General features: G+C 46.1%; 1 protein-coding gene across 9 annotated transcripts in view; it reads right to left on the reverse strand.

Moving 5' to 3' along the window:
* The window catches only part of Septin11 (septin 11), an 84,326-nt gene extending 61,497 nt beyond the window's left edge, over positions 1 to 22,829 (reverse strand). For 7 of the 9 annotated variants that reach the window (XM_041671217.1, XM_041671212.1, XM_041671219.1 and 4 more), the window contains exon 1: positions 22,635 to 22,829. In XM_041671217.1, the coding sequence (XP_041527151.1) occupies positions 22,635 to 22,661 (27 nt within the window). In that variant the 5' untranslated portion in view covers positions 22,662 to 22,829. The remainder of the gene's footprint in view (positions 1 to 22,634) is intronic. The other 2 variants (XM_041671220.1, XM_041671218.1) reach the window with 2 other exon arrangements.
* Positions 22,830 to 23,709: the final 880 nt, after the last annotated feature.

The following is a 23,709-nucleotide window of genomic DNA, read 5'->3' on the forward strand; positions in this document are numbered from 1 at the left end:
ACTGGCTGTTCTTCCAGAGGACCTGGGTTCAATTCCCAGCACCCACATGGCGGCTCACAACTGTCTATAACTCCAGTTCCAAGGGATCTGACACCATCACATGGGTATACATGCAGGCAAAACACCGATGCACATAAAATAAATAAGTAATACATTTTTTTAAATGCAGAAATATGAGTAAGACATGAAAGCTACCACAATAAAACAACATGGCTGCTAGATGCAGGAGCCTGAGTAAACAAGAATTCAGAAGCTCATCTCTGCCTGGGAGAAGGGAAGCTCACCGAGTCCAGGAGGATGAGGACCTGTGGAAGAAGGGAAGAGGCAGAGGGGAGGCCCTTCAGTGATGTGAGGCAGCGGGCACAGGCTGGGCCTGCAGAGCACAGGAGCACAGGCATGCCACTGGGGAGCTGAGCCCTTGTGCATCCTGAAGGGAACAGAACATAGCAGGGCATCTATGCAGAAATAATTTAAGATGGTTAAAAAATAGATTCTGCGTCTCTGATAACTGGAATTCCTTTGGGAAGTGTTTTATCCTAACAGAAAGACCGTATAGTTCAACAGTTTATGTGAAAGTATTGAGTTTTTTAGTGTTTTGTTTTTTTTTTTTTAAGAACTGGAGTAAAAGTTGGGTAAGGTGGGCTATCTCTGGAACCTAATAAACACTCAAGAAACTAAAGCAGGGGGGTTCCAAGGTCAAGGCAAGCCTGGGCTACAGTAGTATAATAAATTCCTGGCCTGTGTCAAAACCACCACCACAATCACCACACACACACACACACACACACACACACACACACCAACACCCTAGTCAGGCATGGTGGCTCATACTTGTAATCCCAACACTTGTGAGGCAAGGCAGGAGCCTAAAGACCTAGGGACAGCCTGGGGTACAGTGTGAGTCCTTGTTTAAAACTTCCTAGCGTTTGAAATCTTAGCGAATCAAAGGGCCTGGAAATGATAGATTTCCTAAATAACCGCTTGGCTAAACACAGTAAGATACAGCCGTACAGCCGTACTTCCAAGCTGCTGACCACGAAGACCCCACTTGGGTTTATTCAGCTGTGGTGCATTCGGATCTCATGAGCTGTGGACTGCAGGGAACTGGACTCGCATCTATCACTTGAGCTTGGTGGGGTTTTTTTCTTGAGAAAAATGAACGTGCATGCATTTATTAATTCCCTTGACGCCCAAAGTCAGAGATTTGTTTTCTTTGGTCAGGAGCCTGAAATATGAATCGGAGATCACAACATCATCTCATTTTTTTCCATAACTTTCAATGTTAAGCACTCAAGATGTCTCTTAAGCTTCCCCCACTCCCCCGCAAAACGCTAAAATGACACATTTTCCCAAAAGCCATTCAGGTAAAGCAAACATTCAACATACTCCACTTAGAAAACTAGCAGATTCAAAAGTCTCAAGTCTTTGGAGCTGCTCCCTCTGCTCTCTGCACCAATTCATCTCCAAATCCGAATTAAAAGGGTAGCTACAATAACAAGCGAGGCTTCCAGGAGTACCAGGCCCAGGTGCAAGTTGCGGCACTGACAGCTGCGCATCAAGCCACTGTGCTCTTGACCAGTGCCAAGTGCGAGATAGAAGGCCAGCACCTGAGTCTGGAGTCTGTCCTTCAAGCCAAACATAACACATGAACAGCACATAGCTCCACATACGTACATGGAGTTTTGACTAGGTGCCATGTTTTGGGGTACAGATGTTCCATGGAAGTGTTTTAGAGGGGTCAGAAGCAAGGCCACACGGAATACCCCAAATGTCTTTTCCAGTAGGAGGGTGCCCTGATCCTGCTTATTCCCTTTACTCAAGCTGACATCTGGAATCTCATAAAACCCAATATCAACTATTTCACGGAACTCAATCTTCTAGTAGGATATGTTGCCACTTCTTTTTAAAGTCCTTATGATGCAAAGCCCAGGCTGGCCTCCAACTTGTAATCCTCCTGCTTCAGTTTCTTGAATAACACAATTACAGAAATGTGGCCCCAAGTTTAGTTATCGCCCAGATTTTTAATAGTGATGATCTAATTATTTTTTTGACATCATAGAAATGTAAGAAAGCAGGTTTAGGGAAAAGAGTATCAAAACACATATAAAAGCAACAGAAATGTGGTAAACAAAGTCAACTTTCTAGGAAGACATTTCTAAGTAACTTGCTAAGCAACTCTCTTTCTGGTTCAACCCAGACTGTTACTGTCCCCAATAGTACATAGACAATACATTTCTATAGGCAAGAAGAACAGAAAATGCCATCCTCCTAGTACCAGGGAAGGGAGGAACAATTTATAGCTCAGCTCAACTTCCAGCCTTCAGCATCTTCACCAAAGGGACAGCCCTGGATGAGGTGGCCTCTCACCTCTCTTCGGGTTCCAGAGCTAACAATTTATTGGAATTTGGCAATAGGCTTTCTTCTACCTATATCCACTTGCATTTTATATCATTGTCTTGCCAGATTCACAAATAATTTATAGTCTGTAGGAACAGCCATTAACTGTCATTGGACCTAGCTGGAAAAGAAAGGTCCAGCCCTTCACTATATATAGCACATGTTCTGCCGAATGCGCACTTGCTCACCTCCCACACACCCTAGAATGACTCCCAGGCTCTCTCTGGACAGCCATGTTATCAGCCAGACCTGAATCTATTCCTCTTCTCCAATGGGATGTCAGATTACAGTTCAGGCATTTGTTTCACATCTACTTAAAACAAACATATTACACACACACACACACACACACACACACACACAAGAAAGGCTTTAGTTCTTCCAGTTTATTGTATTCTAAAAGGCATCTCAGGGCTGGGGATGTAACTCAGTTGATTAAATGACTGCCTAGCATAAAAGGAGCCCTGAACTCCATCTCCAGCATAAAGCCAGGTATGGTGATATATCCCTGAATCCCTAGCACTTGGTGGGGAGAGACGGCAGCCAACAGTTCCTCATTCTTGACTACATAGTGGTATGGGAGGTCCTTCTGTCTTTGTGCTGCTTTCATTGGTTTTCCTTGGTTATGATAAAAGATAAAGTAGATATAAATATTGTAACTGCAATTCTTGCTAGATACCTGTTATATGTAATTTTACTATGTTAAAGTTTTCCTTTTTGTTTAAACAAAAAAGGGGAAATGTGTGGGAGGCCCTTCTATCTGTGTGTTGTTTTTCTTGGTTAATGAATAAAGAAACTGCCTTGGCCTGTTGATAGGGCAGAACTTAGGTAGACAGGGAGATGGAACTGAATGCTGGGAGAAAGAAGGGCAGAGTCAGAGAGACGCCATGGAGCATCCACCGCCTGAGACGGGCATGCTGAATATTTGCTGGTAGGCAACGACTTGTGGCGATACACAGATGAACAGAAATGGGTTAAATTAAGATGTAAGACGTAGCCAATAATAAGCTAGAGCTAATGGGCCAAGCCGTGCTTTAATTAATACAATTACTGTGTGGTTATTTCGGGGCTAAGATAGCCCAGCGGCAGGGACGCACAAGTGGCCTGGCTCTCCTTGCAACAATATAGTGAGTTCAAGATGAGCCTGGGCTACACAAGCCCTGTCTACATAAATAAATGCCACTGCGTGTCAATTTTTAATGGTTTCTTTATTGAAATACAAGAAAAACCAAATGAGTTTCTTCCAGGGGAAATCAGATTTCAAATTACCAGAGTCGGATTACTAATGTGTTTATGTATCCCACACAATATTTTCCAAATACATGGGTTTAATGTTGCCAAAACTTTCAAAAGGGAAAATTTGACTTCTAATCTAAATGCCCGTCTTCTTTTCCAACACTGAGTCTAAGCTCCATAGCCCCACTTCTCTTCAGAGCCCGTGTGGTAAGTACTTGCGTGGAAACAGCAATAGAAGACTCCGGGTGTTGGCCGTTCTGGTGCTTTCTGGCCTCCAATAATGGCACTTGCCTCAGTCACCTAAGGGTGCTTAGCCAGACCCCACACGGACTCCTACTAGCTTGTGTGTATGGTGGTTGGGGGGTCCGGGGGGGGTGCTCCCTGAATAAATGTCTGAGCACTGCAAGTGTGCAGGGCCCTCGGAGACCAGAAGGTGTCAGCTGGATTTCCCCCAGAGACTGGAGTTACAAAAGGTTGTGGGGCTCTGTGTAGGTGCTGGGGATCGAACCTGGGTCCTCTGCAAGAGCAGCCAGTGCTCTAACTACTGAGCCATGACTCTAGCCCCCCCCCACTTTACAACCTTAGCATATATGTCATCAATGCTGCAATTAAAAAATTGCATAAATCTACCAAAACCACATGATAAATCATAGAGACGAACTACTTAAAAAAAAAAAAGTAGCTAGGCATGATGGCACATGTCTTTAGTCCCAGCACTTGGGAGACAGAGGCAGGTGGATCTCTGAGTTCAAGGCTAGCCTGGTCTACAGACTGAGTTCCAGGACAGCCAGGGCTACACAGAAAAAAAAAAAAAAAACCTGTCTTGAAAAATAAATACTTCTTATTAATGTTATGGCAATATCATTGAGTATTTTGCATTTTACTAACAGCATTGATGTATAGGCACTAGATTTGCATTATGCAAATGTATTTTCTTTTTCAAGATGTGTTACTGCTAGTTTAAATCCAGACTATATAAAAAGTGTTTGGAAGTCTAGAAAATTAACATTAAAAAAAATCTACTCATACTAATCTTGTGCTTTCTTTGCTGAAAATGTTGCTGCCTTTGCTCCCTCAGGTCGGGCATTTTAAAAACCTGATGGCTTCCTTCCTGGAAAGAACAGTATAGTGATTTGAGGAAGCATCGTCCTAAATCTTGGGGCTTAGCTCTCCCATGGATTCAAAGGCCTCCTGTCAAGTAAAGATAAGATTTGCTTCATGGGGGTACTACATATAAAATGACAGAAATCTTGACTCAGGAGGCAGCATTAAAATATTGAATAGGCTGGCCTTAGAGCCTTGACTGCCTCCCCAGCCATCAGTTTAAATAAAGGTTTAGTCGCCATCTTGGTGCTATTGTGACATGGTGGAAACTTTAAAAGATGGGACGTACAGGGAGGTCTTATGTCACTAAGGACCTGGGGACTTGCCCTTGAAGGGGACAGTGGGATCGAAGCCTCATCTCTCCTTCTGCATCTCGGACAGATCCATCATGGACAGGAGCCTCCAGAGCTGAGAACTAAAACTGCTCCTTTTGTAGGCTGATTGCCTCGGGTATTTGTTCCAGCAGTGGAGAGTGACCACACAGGGTGCTATCTGAGTGTCCACTACGCCCATGAAACACAGAATAAAAACCGATGCACTTAAACACAGACCCATCCCATCTCCCAGAAACACTTCACAGAGGCAAGAGATCCCAAGGGGTGGGCTCTGCAGGAGATAAGGACATGAAAAAGAAGCCCCATCCTGATGCAGTTGAAGGTTTGTCGTGCTCCAGAAAGAGCTGGCAGCTTCAACAGAGCCCTTCCTCTCCAGCGCAGTGTCTTCTAGCAACAGAACCACTTAGCCGAAACCTGGGAGTGTTTCTGATAATACAGGAATCCCAGTTCCCAGTCATGGCAAATCCACCCCCCTAACTCCTGAGATCCAGGTACAGGTTTCCAAATTTAGAATATCCATATCTGCACTCTACCACAAAAAAGAAAATTATTATCAACTCTTAAACTCAATATTGATATCTCGGCTACATATCTCGCTGCAGGGAAATACACTTCCAATATCTCCAAACAGGGACTATTTCCCTCACACTGTCTGCAAGACTCCAAGGCCCTTGCTACAAGGCTTTCTTCTATCAGCAGCATTTCCCACAATTACTCTACCAGAAATAGTCATAAATTCAACCTCCCAGATACAGTTTCACAAAGGACTCTGCTATAGTTTGTCAATGGCACAAACCGCCTCCCCCAAGTGTCTGCAATACTGCAAGTGTGTCTGCCCTCGGGAGGTCACACCCTTCTAAAACCCCCACGTAAGGGTGATGGAGCACTGTGAGGCTTAGCCCAGGGAATCAGAGCGCCCAGTGTGCAAGCCCCAGTCAAGCTGCTTCTCTCTGGAGCCACGCTAGGTGAGGAGTCTCGGCTAAAAATGGCCTCAGCCCTTTTACTCTTTTTGAAGCTTCCATGCTTCAGCACCACTGCCGTTCAATAAATACTGCCTATGAGTAGAGTCTCCACGCTTTCAATTATGCATAAGCCCAAGGTTCAATAAGCCCAGGTAAGCAAGGCCTGGCGCAAGAGACTAGCCTGCTGAGGTTGATTTTTTTTTTTTTTTGACAGACGATGATGGTAGTGGTGGTGGCAATGATGATGGTGATGAGGGGAACAGGGCTGATGACAATGACAATAGGGGTGCCACTGGTGAAACAGTACAGATTCAAAGATGCATTCGCTACTATCATTGCCAATCATAACCTTCCCTACCTATATAGACTTGGCACTGTTAAGTCACAGAATCCTCTGAGAGTCACTGTGTACTTCTTTCTGATGCCACTCATTTCCCTCTCTTCCAGATGAGAGTTTGGTCCAGGTCTCCGACTTACTCAAACCCATTGAGGAGGGAGGGAGTTGAACACTCAGGGAAACAGATGGCCTGAGACTGGTCATGAACTAGCGACTGCCCTAGGTAGCAGGTTAGAAGGGTTTGCCACACCATCCCCAACTCTTGCAGATGTTTGAAATCTTCACTTTAATAAAAAGGTTGCAGCTATCATGGTAGCTCTTGGTTATAATCCGTATGCTTTCTATTTTCAAAAAAATTTTAGAGAAAGACCAAATTACAATTATATTTCCAGACTATACTCTTAAAGTTGTGTTATACAATTTGGGAGCCACTAGCCCAATGTGGTTGTTTCAATATAAGTTCATTAAAATTAACCTGAATTAATGGGCCAAGAGATGGCTCGGCAGTTAACAGCCCTGGTTGCTCTTGCAGAGGACCTGGATTCCATTCCCAGCACCCACACGTGGCTCACAACCCTCTGTCACTCCAGTTTCCGGGGTCCAATGCCCTCTGCTAACCTCTACCAGTACCAAGCATGCCATGTGCACACATGCGCACGCAAGCAACACACTCCTCATAAATGAAATGGATAAGTCTAATAAAAATAAACAATTTTAACATCAAGCTAAATTAAAATGAGTTCTGCAGCTATACTAGACCTATTTTAAGGGTACAATTGCCATCCGCACATGGCTGGTGACTGCCATGTTTGACAATCCAGTAGAGGAATACTTCCTCCATCACTAAAAGTCCTATCTGCCACAGCTACTCCGCAGTTGAGGCTGGTATCCCCGCTATGGTAAGAGGGTTTAACCAACACGCAGGACTCAGCCTTGAGAACATGGCTGGTTGCAGGGAGCATGTCTCAATCCTAATCCCTCACACAGCAGCTGTAGGCACTGGGCTGAGGGGAACACCTAACAAACCCACTTGCAAAGCTATCGTGAAGGCAAACACTTACCTACTGAACTCCAACCACAGAAAAATGTGCAGTTACAAAACTTCCATTAGGAAATCATTGGGATGTGGACAAGGAGTCTAGGCAGGGCGCACATGGGAGGCCCACATGCAAGGCCCACATGCGAGGCCCACGTGCAACACCCACATGCAAGGTGCACAAACATCCTCAGAGTACGTGTAAATGGCTCCAGTTCAAGACTGAGGAATGAAGGATCACACATCACAGCCTCCAATTGTCTCCACTACACCCTTTATTTTAGAATAGAACAATAACTTCCTACTTGCTTTACTTGCCATTGTTTTCTTTTTCTTCTTTTGAAGATAAGGCTATAGCTCAGGCAGGCCTCAAAGTTACTACAGAGCTGAAGATAACCTTCAACTCCTGACGCCCCTGCCCTCCATTTCCCACATGCCTGGAGCTGCCACTACACGTATTTCTTACACTGTGTTTGTTTGATTTCACTGTGCATGGAGCCGTGTTACAGGAGGACATTTCCGTAAAGCATATTCTGTATGCTGAGCTACTTGCTCTCTTTTTACTATTTATTTATTTTATGTGCATTGGTGTTCTGTCTGCATGCGTACTGGTATTGTCTGCATGCACATTGGTTTTCTGTCTGCATGCATGTCTGTGTGAGGGGGTCAGATCCCCAGGTACTGGAATTACAGAGAGTTGTGAACTGTCACATGGATGCTTAGAACTGAACCCGGGTCCTCTAGAAGAAAAGCTAGAGCTCTTAACCAGTGAGCCATCTCTCCAACCCCAAGCAACTTACTTTTTTAACACCTAAAGATTAAAGGGGTTGGAGAGATGGCTTTGCAGTTAATAGCTTGTACTACTCGTACAGAGGACCAGAGTTCGGTTCTCAACATTTATATGGGATGGCTCACGACAGTCCCTAGCTCAGGGGATCTAAGGTCTTCTTCTTGCCCCTTAGAGAACCTGGACTCAACTGCACACATATCTATAATATCTAGAGAGAGAAAGAGAGACAGAGAGAGAGAGATGGGGAAAGAGAGACAAAGAGAGGGAGAGGAGAGAGAGGAGAAGAGAGAGAGACAGAGAAAATTGGTCATTTAAAAATATATTCTGAAAGAATTAAGGATTCAACAATGACAGACTGGCCAGATGAACAGCCAGTGTATGCCACTTGGGGAAATCAGAGTATTTGAATGAATGCAAAGACCCAAGAAAGTTAATAGTTCAGATTGTGGTCCTAGCTTTCATCTCCGCATAAGGAAACAGCTTCCCCTTCCCAGACAGACAGACTAGAGAAAATCTCAAAGGAAGCACTGAGAAGCCTTAGCCAGACAGGACACTGGAAGCCTAGAGTTCTAGTGTCTGGAGGCCATGGAGAACATGAAGACAGGATCCAGTGTTGAAGTCCAGCCTGGGCTACCTGGCACTGTATCTCAAAGACAAAAGAAAACAAACAAAAACTAGAAGTAAAATAAAAACCAGTAATGCTGCCTTTACAAGATGAGGTTCTATTTCTGCATCGAGAATCCTAGCTCCCTCTACTCTGGGCTAAACTAAGAGAAGCCAACCAAACAGGATCCTTTTATCTCTAAATCTTTTATCAAAAATACAGCAATAAGCCAGGCGGTGGTGGCACATGCCTTTCTTTAATCCCAGCACTCAGGAGGCAGAGGCAGGTGGAGCTCTGTGGGTTTGAGGCCAGCCTGGTCTACAAGAGCTAGTTCCAGGATAGGCTCCAAAGCTACAGAGAAACCCTGTCTCAGAAAAGATAGATAGATAGATAGATAGATAGATAATTATTTGTATTAGATAACTAAGTGCATCTGAACATAAGACAAACCATTCATTTCTCCTTTCTTATAATTTGTTTTTATTTCATGCACATTGATATTTTGCCTGCATGTATATCCATGTAAGGCTGTTGGATCCCAGAGTTACAAACAGTTGTAAGCTGCCATGTGGGTGAGTGCTCTTAACTGCTAAGCCATCACTCCAGACCCCCATAACCACTCATTTAAAAGCAAATGTTTCCCCCTATTTAGTCATGTGAGGAGAAGCCACACACAATGCAAGCTAGCATATGGGAACAATAAGTTAAAAGGGATAGTTTTGTTAAACAAAAGTTCCTTTATCCAAAGGAACAGGATTGATCTTAAAAAGGAATTTAAAGATTAAGATATTATAAAAAAAATTAGTCATAGCCTAAATATTTGATTTCACCTCAAAACATCTAAACATTTGTGAGGGGCTTTTTTTGTTATTGTTTTGCTTTTTGACAAAGGGCCACGGCGTTTTCATCAGAGGAATTTGAACAAGTCTGCCTAGGTTGCAATTCCAGTACAGACACACAGACATTGTTGGCAATTTCATTTATTTTACTAAAAAAAATGTATTTTGTCAGGCATAACTGGTGCGTGCCTTTCTTTAATCCCAGCACTGGAGTGGTAGATGCAAGTGAATCTGTTTGAATTCAAGGCCAACCTGGTCTACATAGTGAGTTCCTGAATAGCTAGGGCTATGTAGAGAGATCCAGTCTCCAAAATATGTATACATTTATATATAACATATTTACATATAACATACACATATATTTATCTATAACACATACATATATTTATAGACATAATTTATGTATGTGTTGTCTGTGTAGGGGTATGTATCTAGTGTAGGTGCTGGGAATTGGACCCCAGTCCTCCACAAGAGCAGATAGTGCTATTTAACCACTTAGCCTTCTCCCAAAATTCCAGACTCTGCTTAAACCCAATCTTTTCCTCCATCTTTTTGACAAGTATCTTACCTATATAAAACTCACAAGTTCTATTTTAGTAAAGTTCTTACCCTGATGAATCTTTCCAGGACCTCTAATTTAGAAGCAAGTCGATTTTCACACTTATATTTCATAGACTCACTGAACATGAAATTAAACCACGCATGTCTGATGACTTCTACAATTGGCATGAGCGGGTTTAAAAACAGACAACTGGTCCACCCGGCACACAACTGAAAGGACAGAGCCGCCGCACCTGTTGCCCTCGGCTGAACAGCTGCCGTTACTAGCGTGCTGGTCAGAGCCAGCTGGCATAAGCTGGGCTGCCCGAGTGTTCTGAGGAGAGGGTGGGCAGTGCAAAACAGCCAGCAGAGTCAGAAAACATTCTCTTCTGAGTCTGACACACTGCCGGTCCCTGTGTGTGCCACTTCTAACCCAGCCTTAAACCCAAAGAATATTCCCAAAAGGACAGCCTAAGAAAGCTCTTGGCTCGCTTTCAATTACTGATCAAATTCCATAATAAAAGAAAAGGAAAATAAAATAAGCCCCCCCCTTCTGATTACAGGAGACAAATCCCCACGTTTATCCAAGAGAAGAGCAAGAGCTGAACGCCAATGATTACAGTACAAGACCCTCCAAGTCACGGAAGCTGGGCATCCTTGAGGCTCAGCCTGGTCTCATCAGAAACACTGTACACTTGCCAAGAGTCCAGAAGACAGGGCTAGAATCGCAGAAGGGTCTCAGCTACCACACTGGTTGAGGAAGCCTGTCAGAAGGAGTTAAGGCATGAGGTAGGAATGACAAGTCTGCACAGCTCACCCAGCCCTGAAACCAAGGACCAAGGACGGACCTTGGATTTATCTGGTGTGGTTGGAGTAGGAGAGTGAGAAGGAATGTGGTTTGGGTTTCTTCCTTCTTGCCTGGGGTCAGCTGGGGGACAAGGGCTGTTGACTTACAGAACAGGAAACAGGGAAAGCCAGTGAAGAATAAGAACAGCTCTTCAAGAAGGAGAAGGATTTCCAGCATGGATGAGGAAGGGCCTCATGAACACATGAACGCACGCACGCACGCACGTACGCACGCACGCACACTGCCTGAGCAGCTGTAGGCAGGTACTGGCTGCTGAAGGCCAGTCATTTTCTATTCTTCAGGAGCAAAGCTGATAGTGAGTGTGCACGCCTCTGTAAACAGCCTCCCTCACACCGGTGCTCATACAAGCAAGCTTAATTAAACTCAGAGGATTAATTTTTTTAAGACATGAAAGCAGTAAGGTGACTTGATGAAAAGAAGAGGGATTCCAGGAGTAGGAGGGGATGAGAGACACTAATGAAGGGGGTGAATAAATATCATCAAAATATATTATATAGATATATGAAATAATCAAAGAATACATTTAATTTTTTTTTAAAGAGAGAGAGATCTGACAATATTTTGCAACATTGCCAGCTCCTCTAAATGCCTACATGAACCCTACCAGAGAACGTCAAAAAGTCATCATCATCCACGACATCTTGAAACGGGGGGTCGGGGAGAGGAGGTTGAGACAGGGTTTCTCTGTAGCTTTGGAGACTGTCCTGGAACTAGCTCTTGTAGACCAGGCTGGCCTTGAACTCTCTGTATCACCAGTTGCAAGTCTCGGGGAACACGGTGGAAAGGAAGATGAAAAGACTATATAAGCCAGAAGGGCAGAAGTGTTATGGACCACTGTCTCCCAAGCATGGCATGGCCACTGTACATATAAATTCACAGTGGCTGTGATCACCTGCATACAATGGGGCCCTCCATACACTGTCAAGTGGGGAGGAGGGGCTCCGAAGGCCTCACCTCTGAGGACTGACAGCCTGTTAATTGCTGATGGGAGAGGGAGGGTACTTTCTTCAACAATGTAGCCAAAGGTTGGGTGCCCAGGCAACATGGTGTAAACAGCTTCTCACTGTGCTTATGAGCAAATTTAATGAAACCCATTGGTCATCAAAAAAACAAAAACAAAAGAATTGGTTGGCCAATACAAAGTGGCCAGTCCTAAAACCATAATATATATATATGTGTGTGTGTGTGTGTGTGTGTGTGTGTACATAAACACATATATGTAAGACTAATAATCAGAGGAGGCTATCAATTTATGGGGAGGCAGAGGTTTATGGAGAGGCAGAGGCACTTGGAAGGCCTGGGAGGAAGGGGAGAGTTACATAATCACATTTTAATTAGCAATAATATCAAAATAAAAATTCTTTAAACTAAAAAAGAATTTTTGAAAAAGTAAAAAAAGATGTGAAAGTAGAAGAGAATGGATGGGGAATAAATGGGGTTCGCTGGAGTTGGAGGAGGGTAAGAAGGGTAACGGGGGTGACTACGATCCAATACATTACACACATGCACGAAAATGTCATAAATCAACACATTACTATGTATAGCTAACATATGCTAAATAAAACATTTTTTAAAAAAGCCCATTTCAGTTGCAGATCCTCAACCACACAGTTAAAAGCCAGTTCTAAAGCTGCAACTGCAGACAGTGAAGTAATTAGTCATTTCGATGGCTGAAACCTTACTGTCTGCCTTACAACCAGAAAATGCCGAGGAATTTTAGCTTCACAAGGAGGCAAATCTGACGAGCAACAATTAGAAAACTTTCTTAGAGGGTTCAGAGATGACTGTGTGCCTAATTACAAACTCTGCAACCATCATTCCCTCGGGGAGAGGTGACTAAGAGGATGAGGTGGGATGGAAAGAGCCGGAAAACAAAGAGATAGGGAACTAACAGGCAAACACACTAATCCAAGGTAGGAACAGGCCCCAGGCCGCTGGGGCACACACAAGCCAAAGGGAACCAAAATGGGCGGAGAGATGCTAATTAACGTTGGGAGAAGGAGAGTGCCATTGAAGGTGACACCTGCTGTGTGACCTTTCTATGAAACTCTCCAGGATTTCAGGAACAGCTGCTGGCCCAAGTAAAGAGATCATTTGAGCAATTATCCTAAAAACTCTTGGGTAAACAAACTAATCCAGGGCCTTAATATTGCTCAATCTTGAGACTTGCCCCACAGCAAGGAATTCAGGCCTGGTATTGTCCACCTGGTGCAAAGCTTGTGACCAGGAAGGTCAGAGGCCCTGTCAGAGGGAGCTACTACTGTCGCTGTCCTCACTGGACAGGGTCACGCTGCCTTTTGAACGTTTGTTTGACCCATAGGTTAGTGCTGCTCTCAGCTTTAGTCAGACAAGTTTCTGTTTGCAGTAAATTAATACAGAGACCCAGAACTCTTCAAAGGGCTAAGAAGTCATTGATGAGAGCTCAGCCCTGAGAGGAGGCATCTCTATCACTCACTCAAAATCCTGGGAAAGACTGCAGAAGACAGGAGAGAGAGGATGGGAGAGCGGGAAGAGAAAGAGACATTCTGACACTGTCTTCTTAACAGACATTGCTGTGGTATTCATGAGCTCACAAGATAAGCATCCTGCTACACATCACAGGGATGAATTACATGAGTCCAATCTTTATGCTGTGTTTTATTCTGAGAGCCGGCGATCAGAGCGGGCTGAATTAGAACCCTAAAGATCTATTTGTCTTCTATCTTATCCTTAGCCAGCAAATTATACAGAGAGGAAAACAAAGGCGCTCAATCATTCCAAATTGGACTAACAGGAAATGAAATTTACCTGAAATAGGTAAATCCAGTCTTAAATGAACGCTACCCATTCCCAAGTAAGCACATCTAACCTGAGAACTCGGGAGACCCATGCCGAAGATCTGCAAGTGAAAATCCCAAAGAACTCTCCAAGACACTCTCTTCTTTTCAGAGGCTACTTTTTACAAAAGTTTGATGCCTGCCCTCCATGAAATGGTGGTAAAAACCTAGGAAATGCTCAATTTGTTTGAGCATTTTGTTTGTTTGTTTTTCTAGATAGGGCTTCTTTGTGTAACCTGAGTTGTCCTGGAACTCCCTCCTTCTGTAGACCAAGCTGGGCTCAAAGTCACAGAGACTGCTGGGCTCAAAGTCACAGAGACTGCTTGTCTCTGCCTCCTGAGTGCTGGGATTAAAGGCAGGTGCCATCACTACCCAGCACTTGAGGATCATATTATCATCCCAGGTAGCCTGCTTTTATAAAACATTCAGATTTCTTTACTACATGAAGTCAAAGAGCTTCCCAGACAGGAGCATATGTGATGTCATCCAGGTTTCCTTAAAAGGCAAGGACCTGAGAGAGTTGTTTGGTGGGATGCGGTAGAACCCGAGTACAGACTAGACACAGTGGAGGAGGAGAAGCTAGTGGACCCTGCAGACTGAGGAAGCCTCGGAAGGTCGGTATCCTGTACCTCAGAGCTGTCCAACTTACCGGCTGAAGTGAGTCTCAAACCACCACCTTCCGTGCCCTTGGTCATGGATTCCCGTTGGGACAGCCATCCTTTGTGCATCCAGATGTGCACATTGGTCAGGAAAGCTAAGCCTGAGCTCATCAGGCTGAAGTGAGTCTCAAACCACCACCTTCCGTGCCCTCGGTCATGGATTCCCGTTGGGACAGCCATCCTTTGTGCATCCAGATGTGCACATTGGTCAGGAAAGCTAAGCCTGAGTCCATCAGCACAGCTGTGACTCTCATCTACCTGAGATTCACATAGCACCAGATCAAAGGAAGCCGTGTGGAGGTAGGGTCCACACGTGAGTTAAATGCAAGTCTTAGGCAGCACACTTGCAGAATGAGATTTCACTTCTTCAGCCAATGTTGATAGGGAAGGTAGGTACACAACAGACATGTCCCTCACTCCGACACCCAGACTAAGGATACATGACCATGCCCAAGAGCTGCTCCAACGCACTGCCAATGTGATGAGGGCCTGCTTGCTTCTTACCATTCATATCAATATCTGATAATCCCTTGTTATTTATTTACAGATTTATTTATTCATTTGCTTATGAGATTTCTTTTTCTTTTTTTGGAATGGGCTCATTCTGTAGCTCAGGCTGGCCTCGAACTCACAATAATTCTGCTGCCTCATTTTCCAGAGAGCTAGGATTAGAGGTACACTACCACCCCAACTATTCATTTAAAAAAAGATACTGTAAATGGGATGATACAATGTTGCAGTCAGTCACTAGTGTGGGAATTCAAAGAAGAAACTGGCCAAAGCCCACATACAATGAGAGGTTTATGATGAGAGCTGGAATGCTTACTACATGATTCAAAGGTGTGCTAACTAGAAGATGGGGGCTATACCCTTCCAAGGCTCAGTTCCCGCTAAAGTGAGGAGTTGGCAGTCTTAAGTTTGAACCCCGCCATCAGCACAAAGCTGTTACTACCTCAACATTTACTGCCCCCTGCCCCCCACCAACCACGTCTTATAGCAGACCATCAAGGTATCGCTGTAAGCATGGTTGAGGAAGCTAAATCTTTTTTTTTTTTTTTTTTTTTGGTTTTTCGAGACAGGGTTTGTCTGTGGTTTTGGAGCCTGTCCTGGAACTAGCTCTTGTAGACCAGGCTGGTCTCGAACTCACAAAGATCCGCCTGCCTCTGCCTCCCAAGTGCTGGGATTAAAGGCGTGCGCCACCACCGCCCGGCTTAATCTTTTTTTTTTTTTGATTGTATTGAACTATACATTGCTAAATCTTCTCATAAAGGGCTGTTGCTAGTCTACAAAGAAGATGAGTAACTTGCCTGAGGTCACAGAGGTTGGCACATCCTGCTGGAGCATCCTGGTTTCAGAGACTGCAGCTGTCCCCCCAAATGCTGAGAGGCTGCCCCTCTCTCAGCAGAGGGAGGCAAGGAGAGGATGTGAGACATCTGCATTTAGGACAGACCGGCTGGGAACGGGCTGCTTTGGATGCCTCCCAAGGGAAATGATTCTGTCAAGCAGCTGGAAATCCTAATGGCCTCACAGCTATTTCCCATCGAGTAAAGTCCCAAGCTGAGGCAGCCAGCAAGCAGTACAGAAGGTCTTTCGGAAGGTCACCACATTGCTGGGCGATGAAGCCACTGGAAGCTCATCGCGGAGAACAACAGACGCCATCACTGTGTGCCCTCAGTTCGCTCCGGCTGTTCCTCCTTCTTTAGCTTTCCTTACTCCTTCGCCATCATCACACCATGACAAGCTGTGATCAGAACAGGCTGAGGAGAGTGAGGACAATCACTAAAGACCAATCTCTTTTTTTTTTTAAGGCTCTGAATTCAATTCAAGAATCCTGAATGAAGCCGAGCGGTGGTGGAGCACGCCTTTAATCCCAGGCAGAGGCAGGCGGATCTCTGTGAGTTCGAGACCAGCCTGGTCTACAAGAGCTAGTTCCAGGACAGGCTCCAAAACCACAGAGAAACCCTGTTTCGGAAAAAAAAATAAAAGAAAAAGAAACTGAAAAAAAGAAAAAAAAAAGAATCCTGAATGAACAATGAACCTTTGCTGAGTAAATCTCTCTCTCTCTCTTTCTCTCTCTCTCACACACACACACACATACACACATACATCCCTACTAATAATAGGGACCCTTGGCTTCACGATGATCCAGAAGATTCAGTGCATAGCACACTATGGTCAATTGTCATTCAAAATACTTGCTGCTTCTCCCTGAAGGACCAACCTCCCATCCCACGGCTTGCAAGCTTGGCCAAGTAACTTCCAGGGCTACTCTTTACCATTCTATTATTCATCCTCATCCTGATGAGTTTGGGATGATCATTATTTTAGCCAATGAGATCCAAGGGCAAGTGACCCATCAAAGGCAGCTCAGGAGCCAGGATCTTTCTGCTCTGCCACCAGACACACAAGCCTGGGTTGGGTGCTGGAGTCAAAACAGACCAGCCCTCAAAGATGTAACTGGTAAGAACTTTCAATGAGAAATAACTCTTTGCTATGTAAACCACCAAACCTCAGTCATTTTATTACGTCAACACACTTTAACCTAATGGATACAGATGGTAGGCCTGTGTGCATTATTGATCTAAGAGCTTTGGTTCCTTGTATGGCTCAAATGTCAAAATGTCACCCACAGGTTCACATATTTGAACACCTGGTTTCAAATTGGTAGCACTATTTTGGGAGACTGTGTAAGCTTTCAGAGGTGGGGCCTAGCTGAGGAAGTGGCCTTGACGGTTGTTACAGCCTCGCTCCACTTCCAGGCTCAGAATCTCTGGGAGTTTGAGGCCAGCCTGGTCTACAAGAGCTAGTTCCAGGACAGGAACCAAAAGCTACGGAGAAACCCTGTCTCGAAAAATCAAAAAAAAAAAAAAAAAAAGAGACAAACCACAGTAAGACATAGGGACTATGTGTGAATCACCGCAACAATCTTGGCGCTTGAGCACAAAAAGTGAGAGAGCAACGCCTGATAAAATAGATAAAATATTGCAGAAAAATATGACTGTTTTCAATTTCTAAGAAAATTATAAATTCTTCCCCAATGCTACTTATCAAAAGAAATAAGCCAAGTTTCATACTAATTTCCTTTTGCACAACAGAAAAAAAAAACAAAGCTTTGTGTGTTTGTTTTGAACAGAAGTCCTACTCATAGGGCCCAAAGTTACCTTCTTGGAGGATGACTCCTTCCTGCTTTTTCGAGCCTGCTCCCTCGCTCGACACACCACACTCCATCACACGGGGCCACAGTTCCAAGAGTGTACAGACAGCATCTGCACTCATGACTTCCGGTATCACCGGGCTTGAGTACCGTGCTCCCATTCACGGGTGCTGACACTAGAGAAGTTAACATTCTACTACAGTGACACCAGGGAACACACTCCTGATTTCTAAGTCAGGCCAGGGCTGAAACAAAGCAAAGTTTATTTCTGATCACCCAGCAAATTCTTTTTCGAATCCTGCCTGTCTGTGTCACCTTAGCCCGTGTATTGTTTCTGTGTTCAACAGAAGCGGCATTGACGGACTGCCAGCAGCGCTGAGTGGGTCAGGAGAGGTATTGTTTAGTTGGAAGAGTTTTCTGTCAATCTAGATGTAAAAGACAGGAGGGTATCAGTTAAATTATAAAGTAGGGCCCCTTGGGAAAAAGGATTAAAGTTTTAGATTCACTTAGTCTTACACAATGGTTCAGCTTTGCTGATCCCCAACTGTGACAGGTGTAACCAGACCACAAGAGACAAGTCCCAATTGGGGGAAGAAAGTCTAAATGTAGCCTCTCTTCTCCCTGAAACAAATTAAGATCCCATAAAGAAAAGAAACTGAAGCCCGCTCCGGAGTGGCATCTTCAATGGGGGGAAATGCTTAGTGCTTTGGCAATCAATCAAAGCCGCCTCTCCAAATCGTTGCAACGTGGGGTCCCCGCCATCATTCATCCCTTTGTCCTGGCCGAGACACACCGTGGCCCATGCCCAACACTAAGCATCCAGTGTAAAAGCGTTTAGATGGTCAGGCTGGGCCAGGCACACAGTTTGGTTTCTAATTAGCAGTTTAAGCAAGATGGGTTAGGCTTGGGGAAATAAACCTCTAGAAGTTGGTGGAAGGCCGTCACCTGACAGTGGTGGGTGTGTTCCTTCTCTGACTGGATTCCTGAGTCCCACTTCCACTGTGGTATGGACACATTGCTAAAGATCATTTAAAAGATTTCTTTTAAAGAAATTAACTGGTTTCCAAGCAGTTTTAGAAGAAGCTTTACTACACTTTAAAGTGTTCTTCTGACTCTTAATCGTTGACACTTTTTGGTCCTCACCGTACAAAGCTCCCATCACCGGCTAAAGCGTTATGATGGTTTAGAAAACTCCCCAGCCAAAGTCCACGCTTTGTATAAATGGCTCTTCCCTGGCTCTTCTCAATCCATCAATCATCCATCAATCATCAATCGTTCACCACAGGCATCAATTCCGAGTCCTCCATCTGCCCTCACATTTTCAAATCTCAGTAATGTCAACTTAGAACAAAAGGGAACAGCACGTCATTGTCCCTACTTCCTCACACAAGAAAACCCCCACCTCCTGAGGAGACAACCCCCACGTCTTGGAGAGAGGCAGTATCTGAAGTGATTCAGAGAAAAAAACACCACCTGATCCCTAATAAGCATATACTTCCTTTCTCCCCAGTTTACAAATCCCATGTCACTTTAATACACAGGGATTTCTGAGCCTTTTAAAAATGAATAAATACAAATAAGTAACTGCTGCAAGGAAGAAGGGAGTTTATTCTCCGCAGCTATACCCCCAACTCCAGGGACAGAGACCAGCAGGAAGCAGGCGCTCAAACGTGTAGTATCAAATGGGCAAACAAGTAATTTGGTTTTCCATTCCTTTCAGCTCAATGGATGAAAGGGCAAGTAAACAAATTCTTTAAAGGCTGTCATATGCCATTTCCACTGGAAAAGTTAAAACAGAGCTTTAGCTAGGGGAAAAAGAGAGGCAATATTTCTTCACTGGGGCAGAAACCATTTCACTCCTAAAGTTCTTCCCAGGTCCCAGACACTGTAACACAGATGACCTAAAAGAGAGCACATGCATCTACACAAGGCCTGGTTCCCAGGCAGAGTAATCACCATGCCTTGTTCAGAATCAACAGCTGCTTTGGGATGTGGACGCAAAATCCCTAATCCATCCAAAATGGAGCCATGGCCTTAGGAGAGAAGCCCTCCTGCTACCCTAGGTGCACTCTGGAAACAGCACGTGTGGGGTCTTCTCAGGGCCAAAGCCTGGGGCCAGTGGGCAAAGGAATGCAGATTAAAAATGGAAGAGCATCCAATCCAACTACAGCCTTTGCTCTGTCACCAAGAGCACGCCTCTCTACCTAAGACACGTGTGAATTTAACCCGGAAATTTAAGCAGTTGGAACTGAATATACACATTCCATAATATAGACAACACAGTATTTGAAGGACAGGGCAGGTAGCTCAGCGGTAGACCATAAGCACAGGGACCTGGACTTAATACTCAGAATGTAAAACCATGCAAAAACCAGGCCCTCATACAAGTGTTTCTGTTCATTAAAACTCAATTGTCATCCACTGCAAATGTCACACTAGACTATCTAAAACCAAGAGCGACTTACTAAAAGTCATTCTTCTCTCTGGACAGGAATGGTGGTTTGTACAGGCAGGAGAAAGTTTTGTTTTCCTCAGCTCTTTTTAAAATGTTTTAATAAATTCTAAAGAAGTAAGGCAATTCCACTTGTGAATAAGTCCACTTCGGGGTGGCTCTCTCCCTTCTTTCTTACCCCTTTCCCTTCTTTTGTCCAAACCCCAGGGCAGATAAAGGGACTGGGGAGGTTGAAAATTTCAACACCAGAGATGCAGCACAGCCAGCTTGGAGCTGGGTTCGGAGACCTTTCTGCAACGCTGGCGCTGCTCTGCTGAAGATCTGCGAAGGAAGTTTCAGAGGCCACACTCAAAAGATCCCCCAGGGCAAACAGTCCAACTAGCCCATGCAAATGTGTCACACTTTCTCAGTAGCCTCCGAAGGGGCTATTCAGCTTCCTAGTTCATTCCAGATCACGCTTACAACTGGGGGTGGGGTGTCTTGTTTTTTAGTTTGAAGGAATTTGATCTTAATTCCAGTGACAACACAGGATATGCATAAGAAGTCGCCTTTTCTGTATACCCATACTTTATTATCTAAATGCGAGGTCTTACCCGAGAACTCTGTAGGATTAAGTCCACATACGGCTGGCAGACCCTGTGTTGGATATGATTACAGCCACACAACTAAATCTCAAAGCCACATATTGTTCCTATTTAACTGACATATATGAACCTACTAATTTATTGGAAATGTGCAACAAATTATTTCTTCCACCTCCCCCAACCCTCAAGAATGCACCCGCAATAAGTGTTGCTGAAAAAGACACCCCCTACACAGGATACTTGCATTCCCAGACGCTTGCTGATGCATCTAAAACATATATTGTTATTTTAGTCCTTTGAATCTGTGCCCTGAAAATAAATGTGGCGAGGGCAAGATTTAACCTTGGTTTCTAAAGAGATCAGTCCAGAGACTATGCAAATTCCCTCAGTAATGACTGCCTAGAACCAATTAACAAGGGCATAATTTGTATAAAGAGGAAGACAAAATTCTTAAGACTATGTCATGAAACAGAGTTCAGAAGACATAAAAGATCCACGCTGTGTCATGTAATAGAGTTCGAAAGGCCTAAAAGACCCACAGGAACACTTAGCAATGACCAAAGCACATTTTCTCACCGTGGAAAAAGTCTTTTAAAGCACCTCAAACAGCAGAAAAAGCAACTGAACCACCAAATGGAGGTAGGTGTTGCAAAGGGTGACCCACCCCCCCATGAACTTCCTGCAGGGCTGAGACTCCTCAGGGGTGCAGAGAGGCGCAGAGAGGGGGGAGCCAAGAGTCTGAGCATCTGGGTTTCGTAGCTTTCAGCTTCTACCTAAGACTTTTCTCTATATCTGCAAATTGTCAGGCCACCACCAGCAGCAAGCTACAAAGTTCGAAAGGGAAGAAAAAGAAGATGGGGTACTAGACAGGGAAGGACCACACGGGAGGCGCCCCAAAGGCAGACCAGGCAAAAGTGGGCTAAGATCGTCGACAAAGAAAATGAGAAAAAGAAAAGAGGACTCCGCCTTTCCCACTGGGCTGGGCTCCTTTCAATAAAAAGGAAAGGCCGCCGCCACCGCCCCTTCCCTCCCTTTCACCCAAGGCTGGGAACAAGACCCTGAACTACATCCTCAAAGTACCACTCGGTCTGGCTGGCTCCAGAGTGGCAAATACTCCAAGAGGCGCGGCCCGCGGCGTGTACCCCGGCCCAGAGTCCGGACAGGAGCATCCCCTCCCTGCCTTCGGGTGCTGGGGCACTCCTCCTCCAGGCACCCACCCTTCCTCTTCCACGAGCCCCGCATTCACTACCGCCGCCCCCGGCCTGCCAGCCACAGAGTATTTCAAGACTTCCACCCACCCCGAAAGGGAGCCCTTTGAAAACTTTGTGTGTGTGTCTAGGGCTTTGTCCACATCCTGGGCAGGGCCGGGTCACCCGGGTGGGCGCCTGAGGGTGTCCGGAATTTCACAGTACACCGGGGGTAAGACCACGGAAATCCCACCTCTTGGACCCGCTTCTACAGCCGTGTGACACAGCGCTTCGGCTCCCAATTCCCGTGCCCCGATCGCCCCCGGGGAGCAGGAGAACCACGAGGAAACCCTCCGCAGCCGGCGCCTTCCTCCACGATCAGCAGCCGAGCGGCGTGCGCCGGGAGAGGGAGGTAGCTGGGGAAAGCAGCGGCTCAAGCTACCCCTTTAAAGGGCGCCTCGCAGAGGGGTCTTTTTTTTCTCCCGCATCCCCGAAATAGGGGCGCGCCAAGAAGATCCACTGTTGCATCAGGTAGGCTCTGAGCCTGCCGGCTCCCCAAGCTCCCCTCCGCCCCAGATGCGCGCCTAAATGCATGCACACACCCACAGCCCCAGCAGCCACCACCCAGAGCCCCCTTCTTGTTCCCGCAAGTCTCCACCCGCACGCACCCCAAAGCGGAGCCCACCCGGCGCCCCAGGATCAGCACGCTGGGGAAGCGAGGCCCCGGCACTCACGCTCGGTCTCCCCACGGCCACGGCCATCGCGACTGCGACTCCGGCTGTGCCCGGCTGCTCTCCGCCGACACAGGCTGCTGCTGCTGGCGCCCCGGTTCCCGCTGGCCTCCCCCGCGCCTCCCTCGCGACTGCGCCCTGCTCGCACCCAGCTCCCGCGCGCCTCCAGCCGCATCTGCTGGCCCGCGCCGCCCCGCCCGCTTTATTCCAGCAACATGGCCTCCCGCCTGGACGCGACCATTGGCTGCCTCGGGACGGGGGTGTAGGGAGCTTCCCCGCCCCAGCCAAGTGATCGAATGCAGTGGGCATGCCATGATCCTGGACAGCTGGAAGGAAGAGAACCTCTAGAATGAGTCACCTTCCCTTCTGTGACTTTCTACTGTGCCACTAGGATGTCCCGAGCCTGGCCTCTGCCTGCCTCCCCCCACTGCAACACGTGCTGGAGTCCGGGTAAAAACCTAGGCGCGGAGGTCCCAACCCTGGGCTGCCACGCGCTGCGCGGAGCCGGCACCTGGAGCTGCTGTCGGGTGGGGCAGGGAAGCTAGGGGACTACCGGGAGCAGGGGCTGCATATGGAGGAAAGTTGCTCGGGTGACACGCCGCACCCGGTGGAACCCGCTTAGAAGGTGTGGTGGGCAATCCACTAGGGCAGAGCATGCCCCACAAGGAAAGAATTGCCCGTCTGCTGGGCTTCCCATCAGAAAGGAGACTAAACCAGCTGCTGGAAGCCGTCGCTGTAGCGTGGGGACCGCTTTTGGAGAGGAAGAAGCTGTAGTAATTGGTGCCGTGAACGACCCAACCTTCGGCTGCTGAAGATAGGAGAAAAACTCCGGTGCCCGCTGGAGAATTTAGGTCGTTGTGGGCTTGCTCCAGAGCGTTTTCCACGGTATCACTGGAGAGGTCGCTGGTGCGGAGAGGTCAGCCGACGACATTAGTTCCCCGGAGACAGACTCAATGACCCAGGGGCGGGAGTCATTGCATGCTCAATCCTGGCTGCCAGGTGTGGGGCGAAGGAAAGGCGCAAAGCGGTTGACAAGTGGGTGCGACTCAGCGGCGCGTGGGACTGGGTAGCTCCCCCA

Source organism: Microtus oregoni, unplaced genomic scaffold (genome assembly GCF_018167655.1).
Source record: "Microtus oregoni isolate MIOR12 unplaced genomic scaffold, Mior012 000021F_ref0000039, whole genome shotgun sequence".
In the NCBI taxonomy this organism is placed as follows: Eukaryota; Metazoa; Chordata; class Mammalia; order Rodentia; family Cricetidae; genus Microtus; species Microtus oregoni.